The sequence below is a fragment of the Macaca mulatta genome, chromosome 7, assembly GCF_049350105.2.
Source record: "Macaca mulatta isolate MMU2019108-1 chromosome 7, T2T-MMU8v2.0, whole genome shotgun sequence".
In the NCBI taxonomy this organism is placed as follows: Eukaryota; Metazoa; Chordata; class Mammalia; order Primates; family Cercopithecidae; genus Macaca; species Macaca mulatta.
The window spans coordinates 103,738,962-103,761,130 of record NC_133412.1 but is presented as its reverse complement, the minus strand read 5'-3'; the positions used below and the strand labels follow the sequence as shown (position 1 = coordinate 103,761,130).

At 35.2% G+C, this 22,169-nt stretch overlaps 1 protein-coding gene across 2 annotated transcripts in view; it reads right to left on the bottom strand.

The window, feature by feature from the left end:
- SCFD1 (sec1 family domain containing 1) overlaps nucleotides 1-22,169 on the bottom strand; it is a 104,560-nt gene that overhangs the window by 72,256 nt on the left and 10,135 nt on the right. For both annotated transcript variants that reach the window (XM_015143476.3, NM_001266523.1), the window contains 7 exon segments: nucleotides 20,811-20,901; nucleotides 16,634-16,756; nucleotides 15,010-15,097; nucleotides 11,482-11,571; nucleotides 5,164-5,219; nucleotides 4,101-4,186; nucleotides 945-1,044 (listed from right to left, as the gene is read on the bottom strand). In XM_015143476.3, coding sequence (XP_014998962.1) covers nucleotides 945-1,044; nucleotides 4,101-4,186; nucleotides 5,164-5,219; nucleotides 11,482-11,571; nucleotides 15,010-15,097; nucleotides 16,634-16,756; nucleotides 20,811-20,901 — 634 coding nt within the window.

The following is a 22,169-nucleotide window of genomic DNA, read 5'->3' as shown; positions in this document are numbered from 1 at the left end:
ATTTTTGTATTTTCAATAGCGATAGGGTTTCGCCACGCTGGCCAGGCTGGTCTTTAGCTCCTGGTCTCATGTGATCCACCTGCCTTGGCCTCCCAAAGTGCTGGGATTATAGGCATGAGCCACTACACTCAGTATTTCATTTCCTGTTTATATGACATTTTGGGCAATCTTTACAATCATGATATGATTATATAGTATAATCCCTAGAGTCCTGAGCTAGGAGTTAGTAAACTACAGTATTAGTTTTAACAAAGCCAATGATTTGAGTTCAAATTCTTTAATGTCTATCTATCAAATAGAGACTATTCTGGCCCTATTACATAGTGTCTCATAGAGAAATCATTCATGTAGCTATTTTCTTTCCATTGCCTTTGAAGATTGAAGCTGTGTTTTATTCACCTGTGTATGTCACATGCTAAACACAACATTTACCAGCTAAATTTACATATGCATAAATACAAATTTTTGCTATAAACATAAAATCAGATACGTGGGATTACTTCAGAAAACATATGGTATAACATAAAAAATACTATTTGTTTTTTTTAACATAAAATTAGGTTTAACTGATTGCCACAGAAAAGGGAGAAATTGTAGCTTTTCTCTTAAGGGAGAACACATTTATTTACTTATTCAGTTTGAAAATTAAAAATAAAACATGATAGTCCATTTTCTTCAATTGTTTTCTTTTCCTTCTTTTCCATGGCCAACAAAAACACTACTTTACCCTATAAAGATCATAAATTTGAAACTTTAAACTTCAATGGTTCACTATTTTCCAGCATCCACGCCCAGTAATACCAAATCCCATCACTTGTTTTGTTCATAGGTCTCAGTTCCATCCTTCTCATTTTTGTTTCTGTAGCCATGATGTTAATTTTAAATTAAGGGGAATACTGCATGTTACTACATTTCAGTAATAAGTGCTGTATTTAGTCTCTTACCAGTACATCATGCACCAATGCTTGATATGTCCAAGTATGATGTAAAGGAGTTGCCAAATCTATGTTTCTGTCAACAAGGACTAATAAGGGCCTTTGGAAGCTGTAAATATATATTAAAAAAAACAATTACATAACTCTTGATACCAGTGTATACATTTAAAATATTCTACTACTTTCCAGTATATGCCATTTTGATATGAATAATAGTATGCTAATATTGACAATTCATAATACTTTGTTTTTTAGTATATGTGCTGCTGAAGCAAGCACCACAATACTTTGCTTTTTGTTGAGACAGGGTCTTGCTCTGTCACCTAGGCTGGAGTGCAGTGGCGCAATCATAGCTAACTGCAGCCTTGAACTCCTGGGCTCAAGCAATCCTCCTGCCTCGGCTTCTGGAGTAGCTGGGACTACAGGCGTGCACCACCACACACCTGGCTATTTTTAAACATTTTTATAGAGATGGGGGAGGCTGGCTTTTAAAAAACAAATTTAACATTGTCACACAATTACAGTGATGCTTTGGACTACTTAGAGCCTGTGTATGATGCCAGATTACAAATTTTACTTAGGAAACTTTATTTTTTTTTTTGAGACTCTGTCACCCAGGTTGAACTGTAGTGGCACAATCACAGGTCACTGCAGCCTTGACCTCCCAGGCTCAAGTAATCCTCCCACCTGAGCCTCCCAATTAGTTGAGACTCCAGGTGTACACCACCACTCTTGGCTAATTTAAAAATCTTTTTTTAGAGGTGGGGGCATCTAACCGCATTGACCAGGTTGGTCTTGAACTCCTAGGCTCAAGTGATCCTCCCACCTTGGCCTCCCAAAGTACTAGGATTACAGGCGTGAGTTATCATGCCCTGCCAGGAAACTTTAAGGAAAAAACTCTATGTAAATATTTCTATAGAATAAATTGTGTAGTTAGCAAAACAATAAGCTGCTTCTATTTAGATGTTTTTGACATTTTTGTAAAAAAGGCAGTAAGGAATAGTTATTGTCAGCTTCAGGGAAAACAAAGAGAGTAGGAGCTTATAAATTTACACAAAATGTTTGACAGTTTCATAAATTATAATTTTTTCCCTATAAACACAAACTCAAAAAAGCAGACCCTGGAGTAGAGCCTCAAAAAACTCTATACCACTATAATATACAAAATGAAAACATAATGCCATAATGGTACCTAATTATATTATTATCCCCTTAACAGAGAAGGCATATGACACCTCGTGTACTGTTACTCCATTATTACAATTTAGATGTGAAATAAACTACTACCAAAAGCAAACTGAGGCACAGTCATCTGGTTACCATGTGTCTACATTAGTTTTAGAGATCTGCTTTGGAGGCACTATCATATCAAGAGTGCACACCACTTTTCAAAAGGCATCACTATCTGTTTACATGTTTCCTTTTGCCATAGACTCCTCATTATTTTAGTGACTCATTACACTGTTCTGGGTATAGGACAGTGGACTTTCCTAACTGCATTGACTCTGGGATAAAAAGTCAGAGTGGCACCCTCGCAATCTACTATGATTTATTACACCAGAGCTAGACGGAAGGTAAGGGAGGATGGCCTACCGCAGGGTTTCTTAACCCTAGCAGTACTGACATTTGGGGCTGGATAATTTCTTGTTATAGGGGGTTGTGGTGTGCATTATAGGATGTTTAGCAGCATCCTACAATGTATACTACAAGATTCTAGTAACACCTACCAGTTATGACAACCAAACATGTCTCCAGACATTACCAAATGGCTATGGGTGGGCAAAAACTGCTCTTAGTTGAAAATCACCAGCCTACGGTTGGATTCAAATGTATTTAACAATAGTCCAGCAAGGTTGTGACCACTAATGAAAATGATTAAGAAATACATCCAACAAGTTGAGAAACAAGATGCCCATATTATGATAATGTGAATAAATTTTAAAAAATTATCCAAATAAAACAGTGCCTTTATACTGGTTTCTAAGGCCTATACCAGAGAGCTATAAAAAGGGAACTATTAAGTAAGGTATGACACAGTGGTAGGTTCTGTTTAAAAAAAAAAAAAAATCAGATGAGAAATTGATGTTTTTCTTCTACCTAATGAGAAACATTTTGAAGAATATTTAAAACCAGCAATGAAATCATAGAACCATTTAAAATAACGTGGAAACTGAGACAGTTAACCAAACAATTGAAACACAGTGTTAGTGTGAACTCTGTATTACACAAGTAGTTTGTAAAGCTGTAGGAGACACCAGACTGACTTGAAATGAAGTCTACAGAAGGTTATTATGAAATTATTATTTCTAGTGGGCAGTTATTTCTCTGGGCATCTATTTATTCTCACAGGCTTTATTTATTAATTCATCTAAACTGGGGTTAAGAATTAATTTTCCAGAATATAATCTCTTCTCTATTTTTTTTATTTTTTATTTTTATTTTTTGAGACTGAGTCTTGCTCCGTCGCCCAGGCTGGAGTGCAGTGGCCAGATCTCAGCTCACTGCAAGCTCTGCCTCCCGGGTTTACGCCATTCTCCTGCCTCAGCCTCCGGAGTAGCTGGGACTACAGGCGCCCGCCACCTCGCCCGGCTAGTTTTTTGTATTTTTTAGTAGAGACGGGGTTTCACCGTGTTAGCCAGGATGGTCTCGATCTCCTGACCTTGTGATCCGCCCGTCTCAGCCTCCCAAAGTGCTGGGATTACAGGCTTGAGCCACCGCGCCCGGCTAATCTCTTCTTTAAATAATTCTCAGCCATTTGAGTGTGTTTCTTTACTTCTTTACTCCATTACTATTAACAATCAAAAGTTAAATATACTATAATGTATAGGGTTTTTAGCATTTCTATTGAATAATAAGCAGCCAAAAACATTGGCATTACTTACTCATGCTAGAAATGCTAACAATGATAAAAAGTTTTGCAAGTTTAGACTATTAGTATTTAAGTATAAAATGGAAATTAGATTAATAAAGGTAGAAACAGATACAAGTATCAGAAGTTTTTCACTCTGTGAAAAACTACCAAGCAGTTTAATAATTGAAAGAAAACGGCTTCTGACCTTCAAAGTCTTATACACAGAAAAATTTCTTATAGATGATAAAAGAACAGTAACAAAAAAACTCTACAAATATTTTTAAGCTTATAAGTATATTTAATAACAGTAATACCTGAATTGGCCAGCTCCAAGTGTATCACCTGTAAAAAGACTGTTTCTTGCATCTCTTAGATTTTCTCGAAGTTTCTTGTCTAGTTTCTGAAAAATAAAATTGTAGATTAACTCTTAACAGTTTCATGTAACTTTATGGAGGTTAATTCATAATGTGTTTTTAGTTTGATTACCAAGAAACTTGGAATTTCTTTACAAATAGCAAATCTAAAATCTAAATATTTTAGCTCCTTCTCACCACTTCAATATCATCGTAACTTGGACTTACAAAGATCAGTGCCTTTTCTACTGTGAGTCAGGCCTGATTTCACTAATAAGAACTTTACATTGACTAATTTTACTTTGGCTATGGGAAATGCTTTGCAGTGACAACCCACACTCTTTTCCCAAGCATGACTGTTTTATCAAGGAATGTGTCTATATGGAGAAAATGTTGACTTGGGTGGGTAGGAGTGAACAAAGTAGTGGTGAGTATAAGAAGCCTCAGAAGAGAAATGGAACGTATGGAAGAAGGCAGTCTTCCACCAGTCAGTAATTCACTTGGGCTAATAAAGTTCCAAAATACCTCCCTCTTTTTCAGTAATTCTATAATTTCTCTAATCCCTTACTCATTTCTTAATATTTAAAGCAAATTTATGAACACTTACTTTATACTTAATATTTTACTTCAATACAGTGGGATAGCAAAAAGCACTTCACCATTTTAAAAATGGTTATGATTAGTAATAAATATTTGCTAAATGAAGTTAAATATTAAATAATCTGGGGGATCAAATAAGTGTAAAATCCTGCTTGGTTAAATGAGGAATATACATTTTAGGTTTAAAAAAAGAAATAGGACTGGAATAGCACACTGGAGTAAATAATTTTACTTTCTCACGTGGAAGTAAACAATTACTTTTTATCTTTGGTGGAATCTCAATGTAATAAGATAAAAATATTTGCTATTGGTACTTACAACCAAGCAATCACATATTTAAATATTAACAAAACACTTGTGTTACTTGTGGAAAAACAATTCACACAATGTTATTTATCTCCACGTGATATATGCATGAACTTACCACTGCTACCATTTCTGCTGCTGTTCCTCTTGAACATCTGATTATAGGAACAGCACCTATTTAAACAACAAATGTTAGAAATGATCTTGGCTCTTAATTAAAATAGATATTTATAAAATATAAAAATAACAGATGTGATAGATACAATTTCACATTATATACATGATTTTATGTATTTATTTTTCCACTTTTTTTTAATTTAAAAAAATTAAAAAATATATTTAGGGGGTACAAGTACAGGTTTCTTACATGTATATACTGCATAGTGGTGAAGTCTGGGCTTTTAGTGCACCCATCATCCGAATAATGAACATTGTACTCAAAAGGTAATTTTTCAACCCTCCCCCCAACAAGCACACATAAAAGGATTTATAATTTCCCCTACAAGCTCACATAACAGATTTATAATTTTAAGGGTAAAAGCAAGTTTCAGAAATGAACCTTCCCATTAATAAAGAAAACAACAGGGAGTCAGAAGAAAACTACATGGAGCTGACCCATCAGTGTGACTGCATTTTTTCCAATGGATTGACTAAATCAGTATTTTCATCTCCCACAGGCAGTTTCGTTTCTTTTCTTTTTTCTTTCTTTTTTTTTTGAGACGGGGTGTCACTCTGTCACCCAGGCTAGGAGGCTGGAGTGTGGTGGTGCAATCATGGCTAGCCTTGACCTGCTGGGCTCAAACCATCCTCCCCCTCAGCCTCCTGAGTAGTTGGGACTGCAGGCACAGGCCACCAAGCCTGGCTACTTTGGCAAAACTCTGTCCCTACAAAAATTGCAAAAGCTCAGTGCCTTTTCTACTGTGAGTCAGGCCTGATTTCACTAATAAGAACTTTCTGGGCATGGTGGTGTGTGCCTGTGGTCCCAGCAACTGGAAAGGTTGAGGTGGGAGAATCACCTGAGCCTGGAAAATCTGAGGCTGCAGTGAGTCATGATCACACCACTGTACTCCGGCCTGGGCATCAGAGTGAGACTCTATGTCAGAAATTTTTTTTCTCTATGCTGTCCAGGCTGGTCTGAGTTTAAGTGATCCTGCTACCTCAACCACCTAAAATGCTGGAATAATAGGTGTGAGCCTCTGCACCTGGCCTAGGCAGTTTCAATACATAAGCTTACTCTACTCACAGGACTCACATTAATTTGACTTAAAAGAAAAGAATGAAAAGAGCTTAGCTAATTTAGCAATTTGGGGACTGCTAGTTTTTGTTTATTTTACGAATTGACAATAAAATACTGTAGTTTTTTTATAAATACCAATTTAAATAATAGAAAATACATTATTCATATAGGTTGAAATCCTAAATATAAAGTTCAATTGCACTGAAAATCTCATAAGACAAACTGAGAACACTGTAATATTTATATGCTGAAATTGTCCATTTTAGATTCTATAGGAAATATCAGTCAATTGCAAAAGTAAAAACACAAAATAGCAAATTTTTCAAAACTGTGTTTTCTTTTGACAGCAAAAGTTATGTTTGTAATAAAAAATTTAAATAACATTAGAAATGTATAAACTTAACCCTCTTGATTCCAGCCCTCACAAATAACCCCCATTAGAATTAGAAATGGATGCCTCCATGTTGTTTTCTACATATAGTCTAATAAGTGCATGTATATATGTAAAAAAACAAAAATAAGATAGTATATATACTGTTCTAAAACTTGTTTTTCCCCATGTAACAATTTAGTGTTGACATCCTTCTATGTCAGATTGGCAATAATTTCAATTTCTCCTTTGAAAAATAAATCACTGGCTAGGCATGGTGGCATATGCCTGTAATCCCAGAACTTTGGGAGGCTGAGGCGGGCAGATCACCTGAGGTCAGGAGTTCGAGACCAGCCTGGCCAACATGGTGAAACCCCGTCTCTGCTAAAAATACAAAAATTATCCAGGCATGGTGAAGCATGCCTATAATCCCAGCTACTCGGGAGGCTGAGGCAGGAGAATCGCTTGAACCCGGGGGGTGAAGGTTGCAGTGCAACCTCCCTAGCATTTGGCAAAATTTTACAGACTCTGTAGGGTGACAAAATAGAAATAAAATTATGTCTGTTTAACACTAAAAGTTGTATACATGTGCTTTCTTTATATAATATAAACAACAACAACAACAACCCATGTGAGGGCAATGAAGGCAGTTCAAAGCAGGCAGAAACCGGAGGGGTTAACTCTTGAAAGAAGAGAATCACATAAAGTAATATATATTTTTAACCAGCTTTTCTCCTGAGGGTACTTGACACATTACACGGCACACAGGAGAAAGAACTCAAGCAGAAAACAGGAAAATTACTGAGCTGAAGAATCAAAGACTGGAGCTCAGGGCTGGAAATTAAGGGAAAAAAAAATCCCTGAGAAGAGGGAGTCATACAATTTGCATATAAATTCTCTACATGTCTAAATATTGTCTAAATCTTAAGAATATACATGGTAGCTCTTTTTTTTTTTTTTGGTGACATAGAGATTTTATTAATCTAGTGAGAGGATCATTTTAACAAAAGGGTTTCAAGTGTCTAAAAAATTAAAATTGCAATTAGGCTTTTAAACTGATCCATTAGAGATAGTAAAGCACAAAGTCATATATTAGATACTAAACACAAGTAATTTTAGACAATCTACATCAGTGCTTTACATTTTGAATCAAGAAAACCAGAAGTTGTTTCTTTGAAAGGATAAACAAGATAGGTAGACCACTAGTTAGGTCAACAAAGAAAAAAAGAGAGACAATCCAAATAAACACAATGAGAAATGACAAGGGCAACATTATCAACAACCCCACAGAAATATAAAAAACCCTCAGAGACTATTACAAACACCTCTATGAACACAAACTAGAAAACCTAACAGAAATGTATAAATTTCTGGAAACATACAACCTGCCAAGATTTAACAAGGAAGAAACTGAAGTTCTGGAATAACAAATTCCAAAACTGAATCAGTAAGAAAAAACCTACGAACCAGAAAAAGCCCTGGACCAGATGGATTCACAGTCAAATTCTAACAGATATACAAAGAAGAGCTGGTACCAATACTACTATTATTCCAAAAAATCGAGGAGGAGGGACTCTTCCCTAACTCATTCAATGAGGCCAGTATCATTCTCATACCAAAACCTAGCAGAGACTAAACAAAAAAATAAAAACTTCACTCTGATACCCCTGATGAATCCAGGTGCAACAACTTTCAACAGAATATTAGCAAACTGAATCCAAAAAAAATGAATCCACCATGATCAAGTAGGCTTTATTCCCAGGATGCAAGGTTGATTCAATACATGCAAATCAGTATATGTGCTTCACTACATAAAAAGAACTAAAAACAAAAACCATATGATCACCTTAATAGACACGGAAAAGGCTTTTGAAAAAATTCACCATCACTTTATTTAAAAAACCCCCAGCTGGGCGTGGTGGCTCACGTCTGTAATCCCAGCACTTTGGGAGGCCGAGGCAGGTGGAACACGAGGTCAAGAGATTGAGACCATCCTGACCAACATGGTGAAAGCTCGTCTCTACTAAAAATACAAAAATTAGCTGGGCGTGGTGGCGTGTGCCTGTAGTCCCAGTTACTCGGGAGGCTGAGGCAGGAGAACCGACTGAACCCAGGAGGCGGAGGTTGCAGTGAGCCAAGGTTGTGCCACTGCATTGCAGCCTAGCAACAGAGCGAGACTTCATCTAAAACAAACAAACAAACAAACAATAAAACCACCCTCAACAAATCAGGCAATGAAGAAATATACCTCAAAATAATAGGAGCAATCTATGACAAACACACAGCCAACGTCATAATAAATGGGCAAAAGCTGTAAGCATTCCCCCTGAGAACTTGAATAAGACAAGGACACCCACTCCCATTTAACATAGTACTGGAAGTCATAGCCAAAGCAATCAGGCAAGAGAAAGAAATAAAAGACATTCTAATAGAAAGAGAGGAAGTCATACTATCTCTTTGCAGGCTATGTTACCTTATACCCCACAAATTCCATATTCTCTGCCCAAAGGCTCCCACAACTAATAAGCAGCTTCAGTAAAGTTTCAGGATGCAAAAGTCAATGTACAAACACTAGGAGCATTTCTATACACCAACAATATCCAAGCTGACAGCCAAATCAAAAATGCAATCCCATTCACAATAGCCACGAAAAGAATAAAATACCTAGGAATACAGCTAATTAGGAAGGTGAAAGAGCTCTACAACAAGAATTACAAAACGAAAAGAAATCAGAGATGACACAAACAAATGGAAAAATATTCCATGTTCATGGATAAGAAGACTCAATATTAAAATGGCCATACTGCCAAAGCAATTTACAAATTCAGTGCTATTCCTACCAAACTACCAATGTCAGTTTTCACAGAATTAGAAAAAATTTTTCTAAAAGTCATACAGAACCAAAAAAGAGCCTGAAGAGCCAAAGCAAATCTAAGCAAAAAGAACAAAGCTGGGAGCATTACACATCCTGACTTCAAAGTATACTACTACACGGTTTTTACTGTAGTAACCAAAACAGCATGGTACAAAAACACACACACAGACCAGTGGGACAGGTTAGAGAACCCAGAAATAAAGCCCCACACCTACAACCATTTGATCTTCGATAATGTTGATAATAACAAGCAATAGGGAAAGAACTCCCTACTCAGTAAGTGGTGCTGGGATAACTCCCTATTCAGTAAGTAGTGCTACCTGTATGCAGGAGATTAAAACTGAACCCCTTCCTTTCACCATATACAAAAATAAACTCAAAATGGACTAAAGACTTAAATGTAAGACCTCAAACTATAAAAATCCTAGAAGAAAACCTAGACACCATTCTGAACACAGGCCTTGGCAAAGACTTCATGTTGAAGTCTCCAAAAACAACCAGAAAACCAAAACAGACAAATTGGACCTAATTAAACTAAAGAGCTTCTGCAGAGCAAAAGAAACTATCAGCAAAGTGAATGGACAACCTACAGAATGGGAGAAAATATTTGCGAACTATGCATCCAACAGAATTTATAAGGAACTTAAACAAATTGACAAGCAAAAACAAACAACCCCATCAAAAAATGGCCAAAGGACATGAACAGACACTTCTCAAGGAAAAAAAAAGGGACATACGTGGCCAGCAAGCATATGAAAAAAAGCTCAATATCACTAATCATTAGAGAAATGAAAATTAAAACCACAATGAGTTACCATCTCACATCAGTCAGGTCTATTATTAAAAGTCAAAAAATAATAGATGTTGGTGAGGTTACAGAGGAAAGGGAACACTTATACACTGTTGGTGGGAATGTAAATTAGTTGAGCCACTGAGGAAAGCAATTTGAAGGCTTCTCAAAGAACTTAGAACTACCATTTGACTCAGCAATCCCATTACTGGGTATACAGCCAAAAGAACATAAATCATTCTATGAAAAAGACACATCTACCCATATGTTCATTGCAGTAATATTCACAATAGCAAAGACATGGAATCAACCTAGATGCCTATCAAGGGTGGATTGGATAAAGAATTTGTGATACATATACATCATGGAATACTACAGAGTCATAAAAAAGAGTGAAATCATATGCTTAGCAGCAACATAGATATAACTAGAGGCCATTATTCTAAGGGAATTAACAGAAACAGAAAACAAAATACCCCATGTTCTCACTTGTAAGTGGGAGCTAAACAAAAAGAAAAGACACAAAGATGACAATAACAGATATTGGGGTCAACCTGAGCAGGGAGGATGAGGGTCAAAAAACTCCCTATCAGGTACCATACCCATAGCCTGGGTGACAAATTCATTTGTACACCAAACCCTAGTGATATGCAATTTACCCCTGTAACAAACTTGCACATGTATCTCCCAAACCTAAAAGTTGAAAATAAGAAAAAAAAATTAAAAATAAATTTTGAAGGTGTAGGTAGATTAGTATTATATACATAAAGTTTTCTGGAGCCTTGGGCATCTGAACTTAACAGTTAACAAACATTTATTTCTCTATTTAGAAATGTGTTTGAAATTTTTAATAATGAAATATTAAAAGAAAATTAACAGGCACATAGGTGGTGAAGTCACCACCAAGGCATTCAAATATAGCAGAAAATTATAATTACCAAAGACATCTAAAATGACAACTCAAAAGATCTGCTAAATGTTAAGAGAACCACATCAAGTTATTGGAAGTATGTTTTTATATACTATTGAATATATATTTTACTCCACTCGAGAACCTCTAGAGATCCAGGTAAGTGAGAAAGAATCACATTACAGTGTAACACATTAAAATTACTTGTTAAACAATTTACTTTGAAAAATAACCATAAAGACTGGAAAACTTACCCAGAGTAACAAAAAAGCAGAAGAGGCTGTCAACTATAGTGTCCATAACAGTTTCCATTTCCGTGTCTGTGATATCTGGCCTGTTAATGGCTAAAATGACATAGGAAAAGGAGAAATCATTGAGCCAAACTTATGCCTCATCTTTATGAAACTCCTAAAATTATTACTAAACTCTTAAGTGATACACAATAAAACTCAGTTAGCGAAATCTTTTTGGTTTAAACTTTTTTTTTTTTTTTTGAGACGGGATCTTGCTCTGTCACCCAGGAGGGAGTGCAGAGGCATGATCATGGCTTACTGTAGCCTCCTGGGCTCAAGTGATCTTCCCATCTCAGCCTTCAGAGTAGCTGGGACCACAGGCACATGCCACCACGCCCTGCTAATTAAACAATTTTTTTTGTAGAGATGGGTCTCCCTATGTTGCCCAGGCTGGTCTTGAACTCCTGGGCTCAAGCGACCCTCCTACCTTGGCCTCCCAAAGGGCTGGGATTATAGGCATGAGCCACCACACCCTGCCTGCTTTAAACTTCTTTTAAGTGAACAAATATCTGTTAAAAATTATACCACCTCAAAGAGAAAAATAAATAACCACAACAAACTACCTTAATATCAGAGATCAGGAGACTACTAATAAGAAAAACAACCCCACGATGTAAACTAACAAAATTTTTGCCAGAGCAAACAGGAAAATAAATATCATATTCCATAGTTTTATTCATAAACACCAGATTGCCTCAAGAAACTACTGATTCTGTTACCCAACTACAGCCAGAAAAGGAAATGCAAGTAAATTATGGCACAACCAACATCGCATATCATTTTCTTTATATTAAGTTATACAAATTTCTCTTCTGATCTACAAGAGTATACATAAGTAGTTCCCAAACTTTACTAAGAATCACTCAGGGAATATGGGGAAAAACTCTCCGGAAGTTTTTAAAAATTAAAGATTCTTATCCCTTTCCTTTAGGGATTCTGTATGGATATGAATAATTCTAAAAAACCTGTAATTTTGAGGCTGGGCATGGTGGCTCACACCTGTAATCCCAGTACTCTGGGAGGCTGAGGTGGGCAGATCATCTAAGGTAAGGAGTTTGAGACTAGCCTGACTAACATGGTGAAACTGTCTCTACTAAAAACACAAAAATTAGCCAGGTGTGGTGGCACACGCCTGTAATCCCAGCTACTTGGGAGGCTGAGGCAGGAGGATCACTCGAACCTGGGAGACAGAGGTTGCAGTGAGCTGAGATCACACCACTGCACTCCAGCCTAGGCGACAGAGCAAGACTCTGTTTGGGGGTGGGGGGAACCACCTATAATGTTGACAAGCACCTTAGGCAATTCTAATGCAAATAGGCCTTGGGGCTAGGCTTTAAGAAACATTGCTGTGTAGACTGTCTTTGACAAAGACCTTGACTGACTTATCTTCCTCTCACAATATCAAGGCCCAGCATCTGATGAAGTAGATCAATAACTATATGTTGAAAGATTGTCTAAACTATTATTTACAAAGTATTTTTAATGTCCCAATATCCTGAAAGTGAAAACACATATAAAATTTAATACCACTTGTGGTTACCATAAGAGGAAAGCAGACTTCAACTGGATAACTCCAATTATCTATAGAAAGCCTGGCCCACCCAGACAACACATAAAAGAATTCAATCAGACAACACACAAAAGAATTCAATCAAGCAACACAGAATCTAAAAGAAGGAAATGGGCCCTTACTCAGGTGTTGCAAATACCATCTATTTCAATCAGATGAAATAAATATCATAAAGGATACAATTTGCATTATGTGCATTCAGGGGATAGCAATTCAAGGAAACACACCCAATTCATTTCATTAATCAGTGGCACAAGTGATCTGTAGACACTTCAAACCTTTTAGTTAAATCACTAGTACATTTTTGTTAATTACTGGCACTAGAAAAATCTACATGGAAGCATCCAGCCCTTGAGTCCTAATGCCACATTTCTGAATGAAAAGTAACCCTAACAGTCATAAACTGCTAATCAATAACCTCACCTCAACTTGAGGTAATGGCTTGCTTTGTCTAAGATAGTAGTCTTAGTTTGACTGAGGTAATAAATCTGCTTGCTCCCAATCCATGGAAAGTTTAGAATGAAAAAGATTTGCAAATCAATACCATGATATTAATATAATCATATTTAGGAATATTTGTTTAAAATTTTTAAAGCATTGTAACATTTGAGACAATTAGGTATGTGATTACATAATGATAAAGAATGTTATCTCTGGAGTGAGACTGCCTGTGTTTAGTAAACTGGCTCTACCATTTCCTCATCAAGTTACTTAATAGCTATGTCTCTGTTTTCCATTCTTGAAAATGGAAATAATTTCTGCTTCATAAAGTTATTCTGAGGATTAAATTAGCTTACATTGTAACACACTGAAAACACTGATAGGCATAGAGTGAGCTATTACTATTATCATTATTGAGAATCTGGGTGATTAGCCATGTGATTATACTTTAAAATTCGCAATTCACCTCAAACATGTGATCTTTTAAAAAAGCTGGCAGGTACAAAAAATGTAATTAAACTTATAAGTATACGAATATTTAACAAATTTTACACTCATTACAAATTTAATTATTTTTAAATAATTATTTAAACACTTGGGCAGATTTTGCTTGTTAGAATTATAAACTTGTCTGGTCTGGTATATGAAGTACAGTACCTAAAAAAAACCCACTTAATATTCTGAATTTATTAATAAAATTTAAAATGTTTAAGAGAATTCAACACACCAGGTTTTCCGATTAAGCTTGTTAAAGGGGACTGATTAGGAAAATTTAGTCTGTTCAATATGAGTTAATCCATCAAAAATAAAGATGCTTCATTTCACTTTACCAGATTTAGAAACAATGTAACACAATTCATATTCAATTTAAAGGCTTCAGGAAAACTAGGTTTTAAAATATGTAACTTAAATAACTTGCTAATTCATTTAAAATGCAACTGTAAATAGATTTCTGTGAATAACCACTGTCAAAAATCTCTCACATGAACATTCAGCAAATACTTGTATCCTTTCAGGAATTTCCACAAGAACGGATGCTCTAGAGCTCAATGAAACCAAAAGATTCATTCTCTTCTCTCAGGGAACTTACCATCTGGTTCCAGTGTTTTGTAAGCACAGAGAAGTAAGCTAACTTGTTCTTGTCCAAGATCAAAGTACTAGATGATAAATTTGAATTCTGCTACTAAAATATTGTCTTACTTGCCATGAGTGAACCATTCATGCAAGTTGCTGTGGGGGTACAGAAAAGGTCAGAGAATTGGTACTTCCTTGAGTTTATAAAACAGGTTTATTAAACGTTTAAATGTAATAAAATTCAGTCTGAGCCTTGTTTTCTCTGTGTGCTTTTAAAAAGTTTCTATAGCTGTACTGCTGTAAACGAGCTAGTTTTGAAGTCCATTAAACATATTCACTTTTTTTCTTACAGTATACCATTCATTTTGTTAACAAAGAATTGCAACATTTCTATTTTTACATACCACGATATGAAACAAGCTCCTTATTTTGATTACATAACACAAACATATCATCTTCCAAAGTAATAAAATTGAGATATTGGTCAAAAACCTAGAAACAAAAGAAAAGGTTTACAAATCAATATTACAATATAGCCATATTGAAAGTAAATTTAGTTTGCTCTAACCTACCAATGGTAGAAATGAAAAAAAAAATTGCAATTACATTCAATAACTAGAAATCGTACTGTGTAATAGCCTAATTGAACAAGAATGAGGAGTAAAGAATAAGTTAAGGCAATAAAAACAAGCCTTTGGGCAATAAATATGGAGGAGGAGAGTAACATTTTGAGAAAACAAAATTTAAGCAGATACGAGAACTTAAATTGTGGTTCTGATGGGAATGGATATTAATTTTGAAGAAAACATACAATTTTAACAATCATTTTCATCACATTTTCCTAAGAAAGTCACAGTAATTGTTTTACACCAACAACTTTTATAATAAAGTGGGAAAAAGTTATGCCAGTTCTTTGGAAGTGCAAAGTAGAAGAAAAATTAAGAGAACTATTTGAAATACACTGAATTTAGTTAACCAAATTAAGGCTGAGTGAGGCGGCTTGGACCTGTAATCCCAGAGCTTTGGAAGGCTGAGGTGGGAGGACTGTTTGAGGCCAGAAGTTTGCGACCTACGCAACATAAAAAAAAAAAAAAAAATAGCTGGATGGGGTGGTACGAGCCCAGGAGGTGAAAGTTGCAGCAAGCAGAGATTGCACCACTGCATTCCAGCCTGGGCGAGTGAGACACTGTCTCAAAACAAAACAAGAAAGAAAACAAAAGTTGTTCCCATTATTTTATGTGAAGTTAATAAATTTTGAGCACAAAGATTAAAGGCATAAGCCTCAAAAACTAATCAGAAATATTGGTGGTCTATTTAAATCTAAGAATGAAAAATCTATCAGTAGAAAAAGAATAGAAAGTATATGCATGGTTGTTTAGTCTTTTACTTGCACTAGATAGTTGTCTGGAACTTAAATGCATATCTTGTCCAAATTCAAGAAACACAGAGCATAACAGGATTATAACCTGAAATATATTTTACAAATTGATTTATAACTGAAGCTGAACGTGACTAAAATGTCACTATGATGTAGAATTGCTGGCCTGTCATGGATTCTTTTTCTCTTAATATGCAACAGAGGCACTTTGGATCTCAATATGCAACACGGGCACTTTGGATCCTCTTTCCTAAGTAAAAAAAGATCTGGAAATAGTATGATGATTATAATGATTACAGATAAAACAATGTCAACATACTTTCAATACAGTTTATGACAATACAACTGTCAAATGATTTCTGAGTTGACCTAAAAAGATGATACAAATGACAGACTAAAGCAAAACTCATTCTGCTTTTTATTTCTGTCTTTCAAATTCATTAAATAATAGGTTCCTTTAGTTTGGCTTATTTTGCCTAGTTCAACTTGAAGATAATTTATATTATTAGAACTCTTTCTAAAAGTATTGAGCCTAAACATTTCTGTCGTTCTGGTCATCTGTCAAATAGATACCTACGCCAACTACAGGTTTCAGAACAGTGTTAAATTTTACATTGACAAAATGTCATCAACCAACCAAACTCTCTTACCTTGGCTACCTGTGTTACTGCACTAGCTGCTAATGCTGCATTTGCAATATCTTCCAGTTTACTTCTTGAAATAGCAGATATAAAATTTAAATAATATGATTCATATAGTTGATTTCGAAGATCCTATCAATACAATGAAAACTTCATTCTTACATGATAAAGAAGACCATGAATACATGTTTCAAATACCATAAGAGCAAAGTTGTATTTAAAAGACAGGATATTTAAATGACAATCCAAAAAAGTATCCCAAGAGAAAAAAGCTTTGAAGTAGTACTGGTTATCTGGTTATCAGATGTAACTAAAATGTATCTTAATAAAGTAATAAAATTATATTATCAACAAAATCTCATTAATTACAATACAGTACAAACTGCTCTCATATAGCCTATCTGCATTCTTCTTAAAATATCCAAATATGGCTCAATAATATAACAAATGCTTGTTATATTTGGCAGACATGATCTTCAACTGTTTTGGACATGTGATGACACAACAAATCCTTCATTGCACACAGACAAGTTATAATTCCAATGACCAATTCTAGAAGTATTTCTTCTCAGTTGCTCAAAAGTAGTGCAATTTAAGTTATGCAAATTCTTAAGTCAAATTTACTTATGTTCTTATACTTTTAGCAAATAGATACTGAAATAACTGTATTTCCTCAAATCTAAGATGTCACTGACTGTAACCGGAACCATCATTTTAAGTAACACTAAGAATTAATGATGCCAATAAAATTTTGTGACATGATCAATTTTAAGATGTACCTGATTTCAGCGATGTGAAAATGTGAAAAATTGAGGGGTTGGAGCCTTTGTGAGGAAGGTGATCAGGGTAGTGGTTCAATCAAGGTCAAGAGATTATTTATGTATGAGGATTGAGAAATAAGTAATATGTTCACGATACTGGGAACCATGTTTTTTCACTCTGAGAAAGGAGTTACAAATATGTAAAGAGAAAAGGGAAACGCTAGAGTGAATCCTGTGTTGCTAAGCTGAAACACTTTTGGAGGTTATCTATTAATCTGGATAGGTGAGGAGAAGAGAGGGAGAATTGTAGAAATAAATATAGATATAAAAGTGTATGTATAAATACATAATTTCCTAACTTTTTCCATTGAGAGGACCTAAGAACAGTGACACTGTAGTCACAATGAGTATACCTAATGCCTAGATCCTGATTCCTAACTACCATTCTTTACAGAAAGCAACCAGAGCTCTTGAGAAAAATGTCCGAATCCTGGGCTGAGACAGAGAAAGTAAAATCCTAGGCTATATTGGAATATATTATTGTGCCAGAAGGTAAGGAAGTGGTCAAAGAATGATGCATACATTTCAAAAGGACATATAAGTTCAGCAAAGTTGCAGGATACAAGACAAATATATAAAAATCAATTGAATTTTTATACAATTGCAATGAACAATCCTAAAAATGGAGTAAGAATTCCATTCATAATAAGCATTAAACACATGAAAGAAAAAATTTAACAAAAGCACAAAACTTATGACAAGCTAATCTTAATTTGGAAATTCAAGAAAAGCTAAAACAATCTGTAAAAAAGTACAAAGTTGGAGGACACAATTACTCAATTTGAAAACTTGCTATCAAGTGAAAGATGTCAACACTGTGTGGTACAGGCATAAGGACAGACACAGATATCAATGCAATAGAACCGACAGTTCAGAAATAAAACAATGTATCTATGGTCGGCTGATTTTTGACAAGGTTGCCAAGACCACCCACTAGGGAAAGAATACTTTCTTTAATAAATTATGCTGGGACTACTGGATAGCCACATGCAAAAGAATAAAGTTGGACACCTACATCCCACCATATATAAAAATAATGCAAAGTGGAATCAAGACCTATATGTATGAGCTGAAACTATAAAATTCTTAGAAGAAAACACAAGAATCTGGAATGGTTTCCTAAATATGACACCAAAAGCATAAGCAACTCAAGAAAAAAAAAAAAACGATAAACTGGGCTTTATCAAAATTGAAAATGTTTGTGCTTCAAAGGAAATTATCAAGAGAATGAAAAGATAATCCATAGACTGGGAGAAAATATTTACAGATCATAAACTTGTGAATGTCTAGTATCCAAGATATAAAAAGAATTCTATCAACTCAATAATAAAAAGACAACCCAATTAAAAACTGGGTGAATGATCTGAATAGATATTTCTCGAAAGACATACAAATGGCCAATAAGCATGTTAAAAGATGCTTAATATCAATTATAGAAATGCAAATCAAAACTATACTGCGATGGCACGCAAACCTATTAGGATGGCTACAATAAAAATATTGGATAGTAAGTGTTCAGCAAGGATCTGGAGAAATCAGAACCTTCATACACTACTGGTGGGACTATAAAATGGTGCAACCACACTTTGGAAAACAGTCTGTTTCTAAAAAGGTAAACAGAGAGTTATCATTTGACCATGCAATTCTATTCCTATGTGTTTATGGCCACAAGAGAATTGAAAACATGTCCACAAAGAAATCTGTACATGAATATTTATGGCAACATTATTATTAATAGCCAAAAGGTAGAAACAATCCAAATGTTCATCAAGTGGTAAATGGATGAACAAAATTTGGTACATCCACACAATGAAATACATTCAGCCATGAAAAGGAATAAGGTACCAATTCATGCTACAATATGGATGCACCTTGGAAACATTATGCTAAGAGAAATCAGCCATGTACAAAAGACCACATAATATAGGAGTTCATTCATATGTAATGGTCAGAGTAGGCAAATATACAGAAACATAAGGTAGCTTAGGGATGGAAGGGGATGGGGGAGGCGTGAGGATATGATAAATGGTACCAGGTTTCTTTTTGAGGTAATGACAATGTTCTAAAATTGACTGTGGTGATGGTGACTATATTAAAAACCAATGAATCATACACTTGTGCTTCTTAAATGGGTGAATTGCATGGTATGTGAATTATAATTTCAATCAAGGTGTTATTAAAAAAACGGAAGAAGAGATTGTAAGTGGTACCTCTCTCATGAATAGTATACTTGAGTTTACGCAGGGTAAAAGAGAAACCTGGGCATCATAAAGCTACACAGAACACAAAATTTGCAAACTTCATAACAATTTAAACAGCAATTTGATTCAACAGTCAATAACAAAGATGCTGTGACCTGTAGAAGACACTGTTACTTACCTATCCAACATCTATTTTTCTCCTTTTCCTTGCTAAAAGAATCTTGCTAGATTTTCTTTGGGGTGACAATATACTCATCTAAATATTGATTTTGCAGTCACCCTTGTAATTGATTCTACCCAGTGAGAAATAAATAAAGGTCTTCTGAGAGTTTCTGGAAAGGCTTAGCTTTCCTGATCAAAATCAACAGTCAGGGCTGGCACAGTCCATTTCCCTCTTCTTCTTGATGTGAACATAGATTTGATGCCTACGGGAGCAGCAACAAGCAAGACAAGGAAAACCAACAAACTAAAGATGATCAGTGATAGAAGGAGCCTGGGTCTTTGATTACCTTATAGTGCTTCTGCACCAGCGTGGACTTCCTAATCTCACCATTATTTTAGAAAAGGAAAATGCTTTATAAGTTAGAAAGGCAATATACTTAGGCTTTCTGTTTGTTAAAGCCAGACTCAGACTTTACCAGTACAGTGGTTCCCCTTATTTGCAGGGGTTATTTTCCAAGACTCCAGTGGATGCCTGAAACCAGATAGTACTGAACTGTATGTTTTTTCTTATACATATATATTTATGACAAAACTTAATTTATAGTTTATAAATTGGGCACAGTAACAGATTAGCAACAATAGTCAGAAATAAAATAGAGCAATTATAAAATATATTCTGCAATGAAAGTTATATGAATGTGGTCTCTCTCAAAATACTGTAATATGTTCACTACTGTAATATATTCAGTACCTGGTTAACTGTGGATAACTGAAACTGTGGAAAGTGAAACTGTGGATATGGGAGGACTACTGTATAATACTTCTTCAGCCAAAAGTTTTAAGTCTTTCAGGCTCTTTGGAATTCAAAGATAGTCTCAAAAATCAGGGTGAGAAAGTAGGCATAGGAATTTCTGATTTGTCGCCCTGGACATCTAAGAATTTTTCTTGAAAAAAAAATCTGTTTCCAAATTCAGGAGTCCAGAAAATAAGAACCCATATTACCTGACACATTCTGTCAATATTTTCTTCAGTTGGCATTACAAAGTATACTGCAGGAACATCTGGAATAGGATCTCGATCAGAGTGCAAAAGCCTAGAAGACATAAGGAACTAAAACTTATTTTTTCTTAGTCACTTATCTAAAAAGATAGTTTAAAACAATATTCCTCAAAATGGGAGTTCACTAGCTCAAGGACAGTAACCAGTGCTCTAAAAGCTCTTGTTGCAATTAATCAGTGAGTTAACTTAGCTTTCTCCCATGTCAGTGTTGATATTATTTATTAGTATTAAGAAGACCCTAATTTCTTGTTAGTCCTCATTTGTCCTATTCTGCTCACACTTTTAGTACTGCCAATGGTCAGACACTCTTTTCTACCAACACTCTCCTTGAATGAGAACTAAAACATAGTCAAAACCAATCTTATTCCCACTTTTCATAGAAATATGGTGGTGGTCAGAGGGGAATGGTGAGTGTGAGGAAAGTGTGGCTCTCTGAGGGGAAAATCAGAAAGCTAGGGGATGCAATGAAAAAATTTTTAGAAGCAATTCTTTAGAAGCTATAAAAAAATTTAATCAAACATGAAATCAAGTATATTTTTTAAATGAAAGGTATATAAATGTCTCCTTAAAGACAATCTATTTTTGCCTATTTATTATTTCATAAGAGAATGTAAGCATCTTACAGATTGAGTCATTTTACAGTTTTCTCCTTTTACAATTTAGAAACAATTTCCATGCAAATATCCCAACATCAAACTATGCTTATATGAGGAATATTCACCTCTCTCTAGTCATCCTTCTATAATCAAGGAGAGGAAAGAAGCACATGCTGCCAGTTGGTCTGTGTTTAATAACTGTTGCCATTGATATCAAGAAGGATAATGTGATAGTTGCCATAGGTTGTTGTCTTTTTTTTACACTGCTTGTCCAACTGCCTAATGGGCTAAAACCACCATTTCATATTCTGGAAACGTGTAATTACTGTTTCCTACAAATCAGCCTAAACCAGTTTGCAGAGTATAAAGTAACTGATATAGTATTCTCCAGCAAATAGAGGAGAATGGTTGGAGGCAAAGTACAAAAGAGTTCACCATGGTAGCTGTGTAATATTTCCATGCTCTGGTGGCAAGTAGCAAGTTAGGCAGAGATTACCAGACTCTCAAACTGGTAGACTATACTATTACCCCTGAACGAAGTACTGAGTAAGGCCTCACTTCTGTTAGTTACTGCTACTAAGCCATTACAGTTCAGTAGATAAACAGCACAGAATTAGTGGTCAAGCAATGTGGCCATGGCTCTGTTATTAAGTGGTTGTACAAATGTGAGACAATCACTTAAGCCTTCTAAACTTTAGTCTTTCCA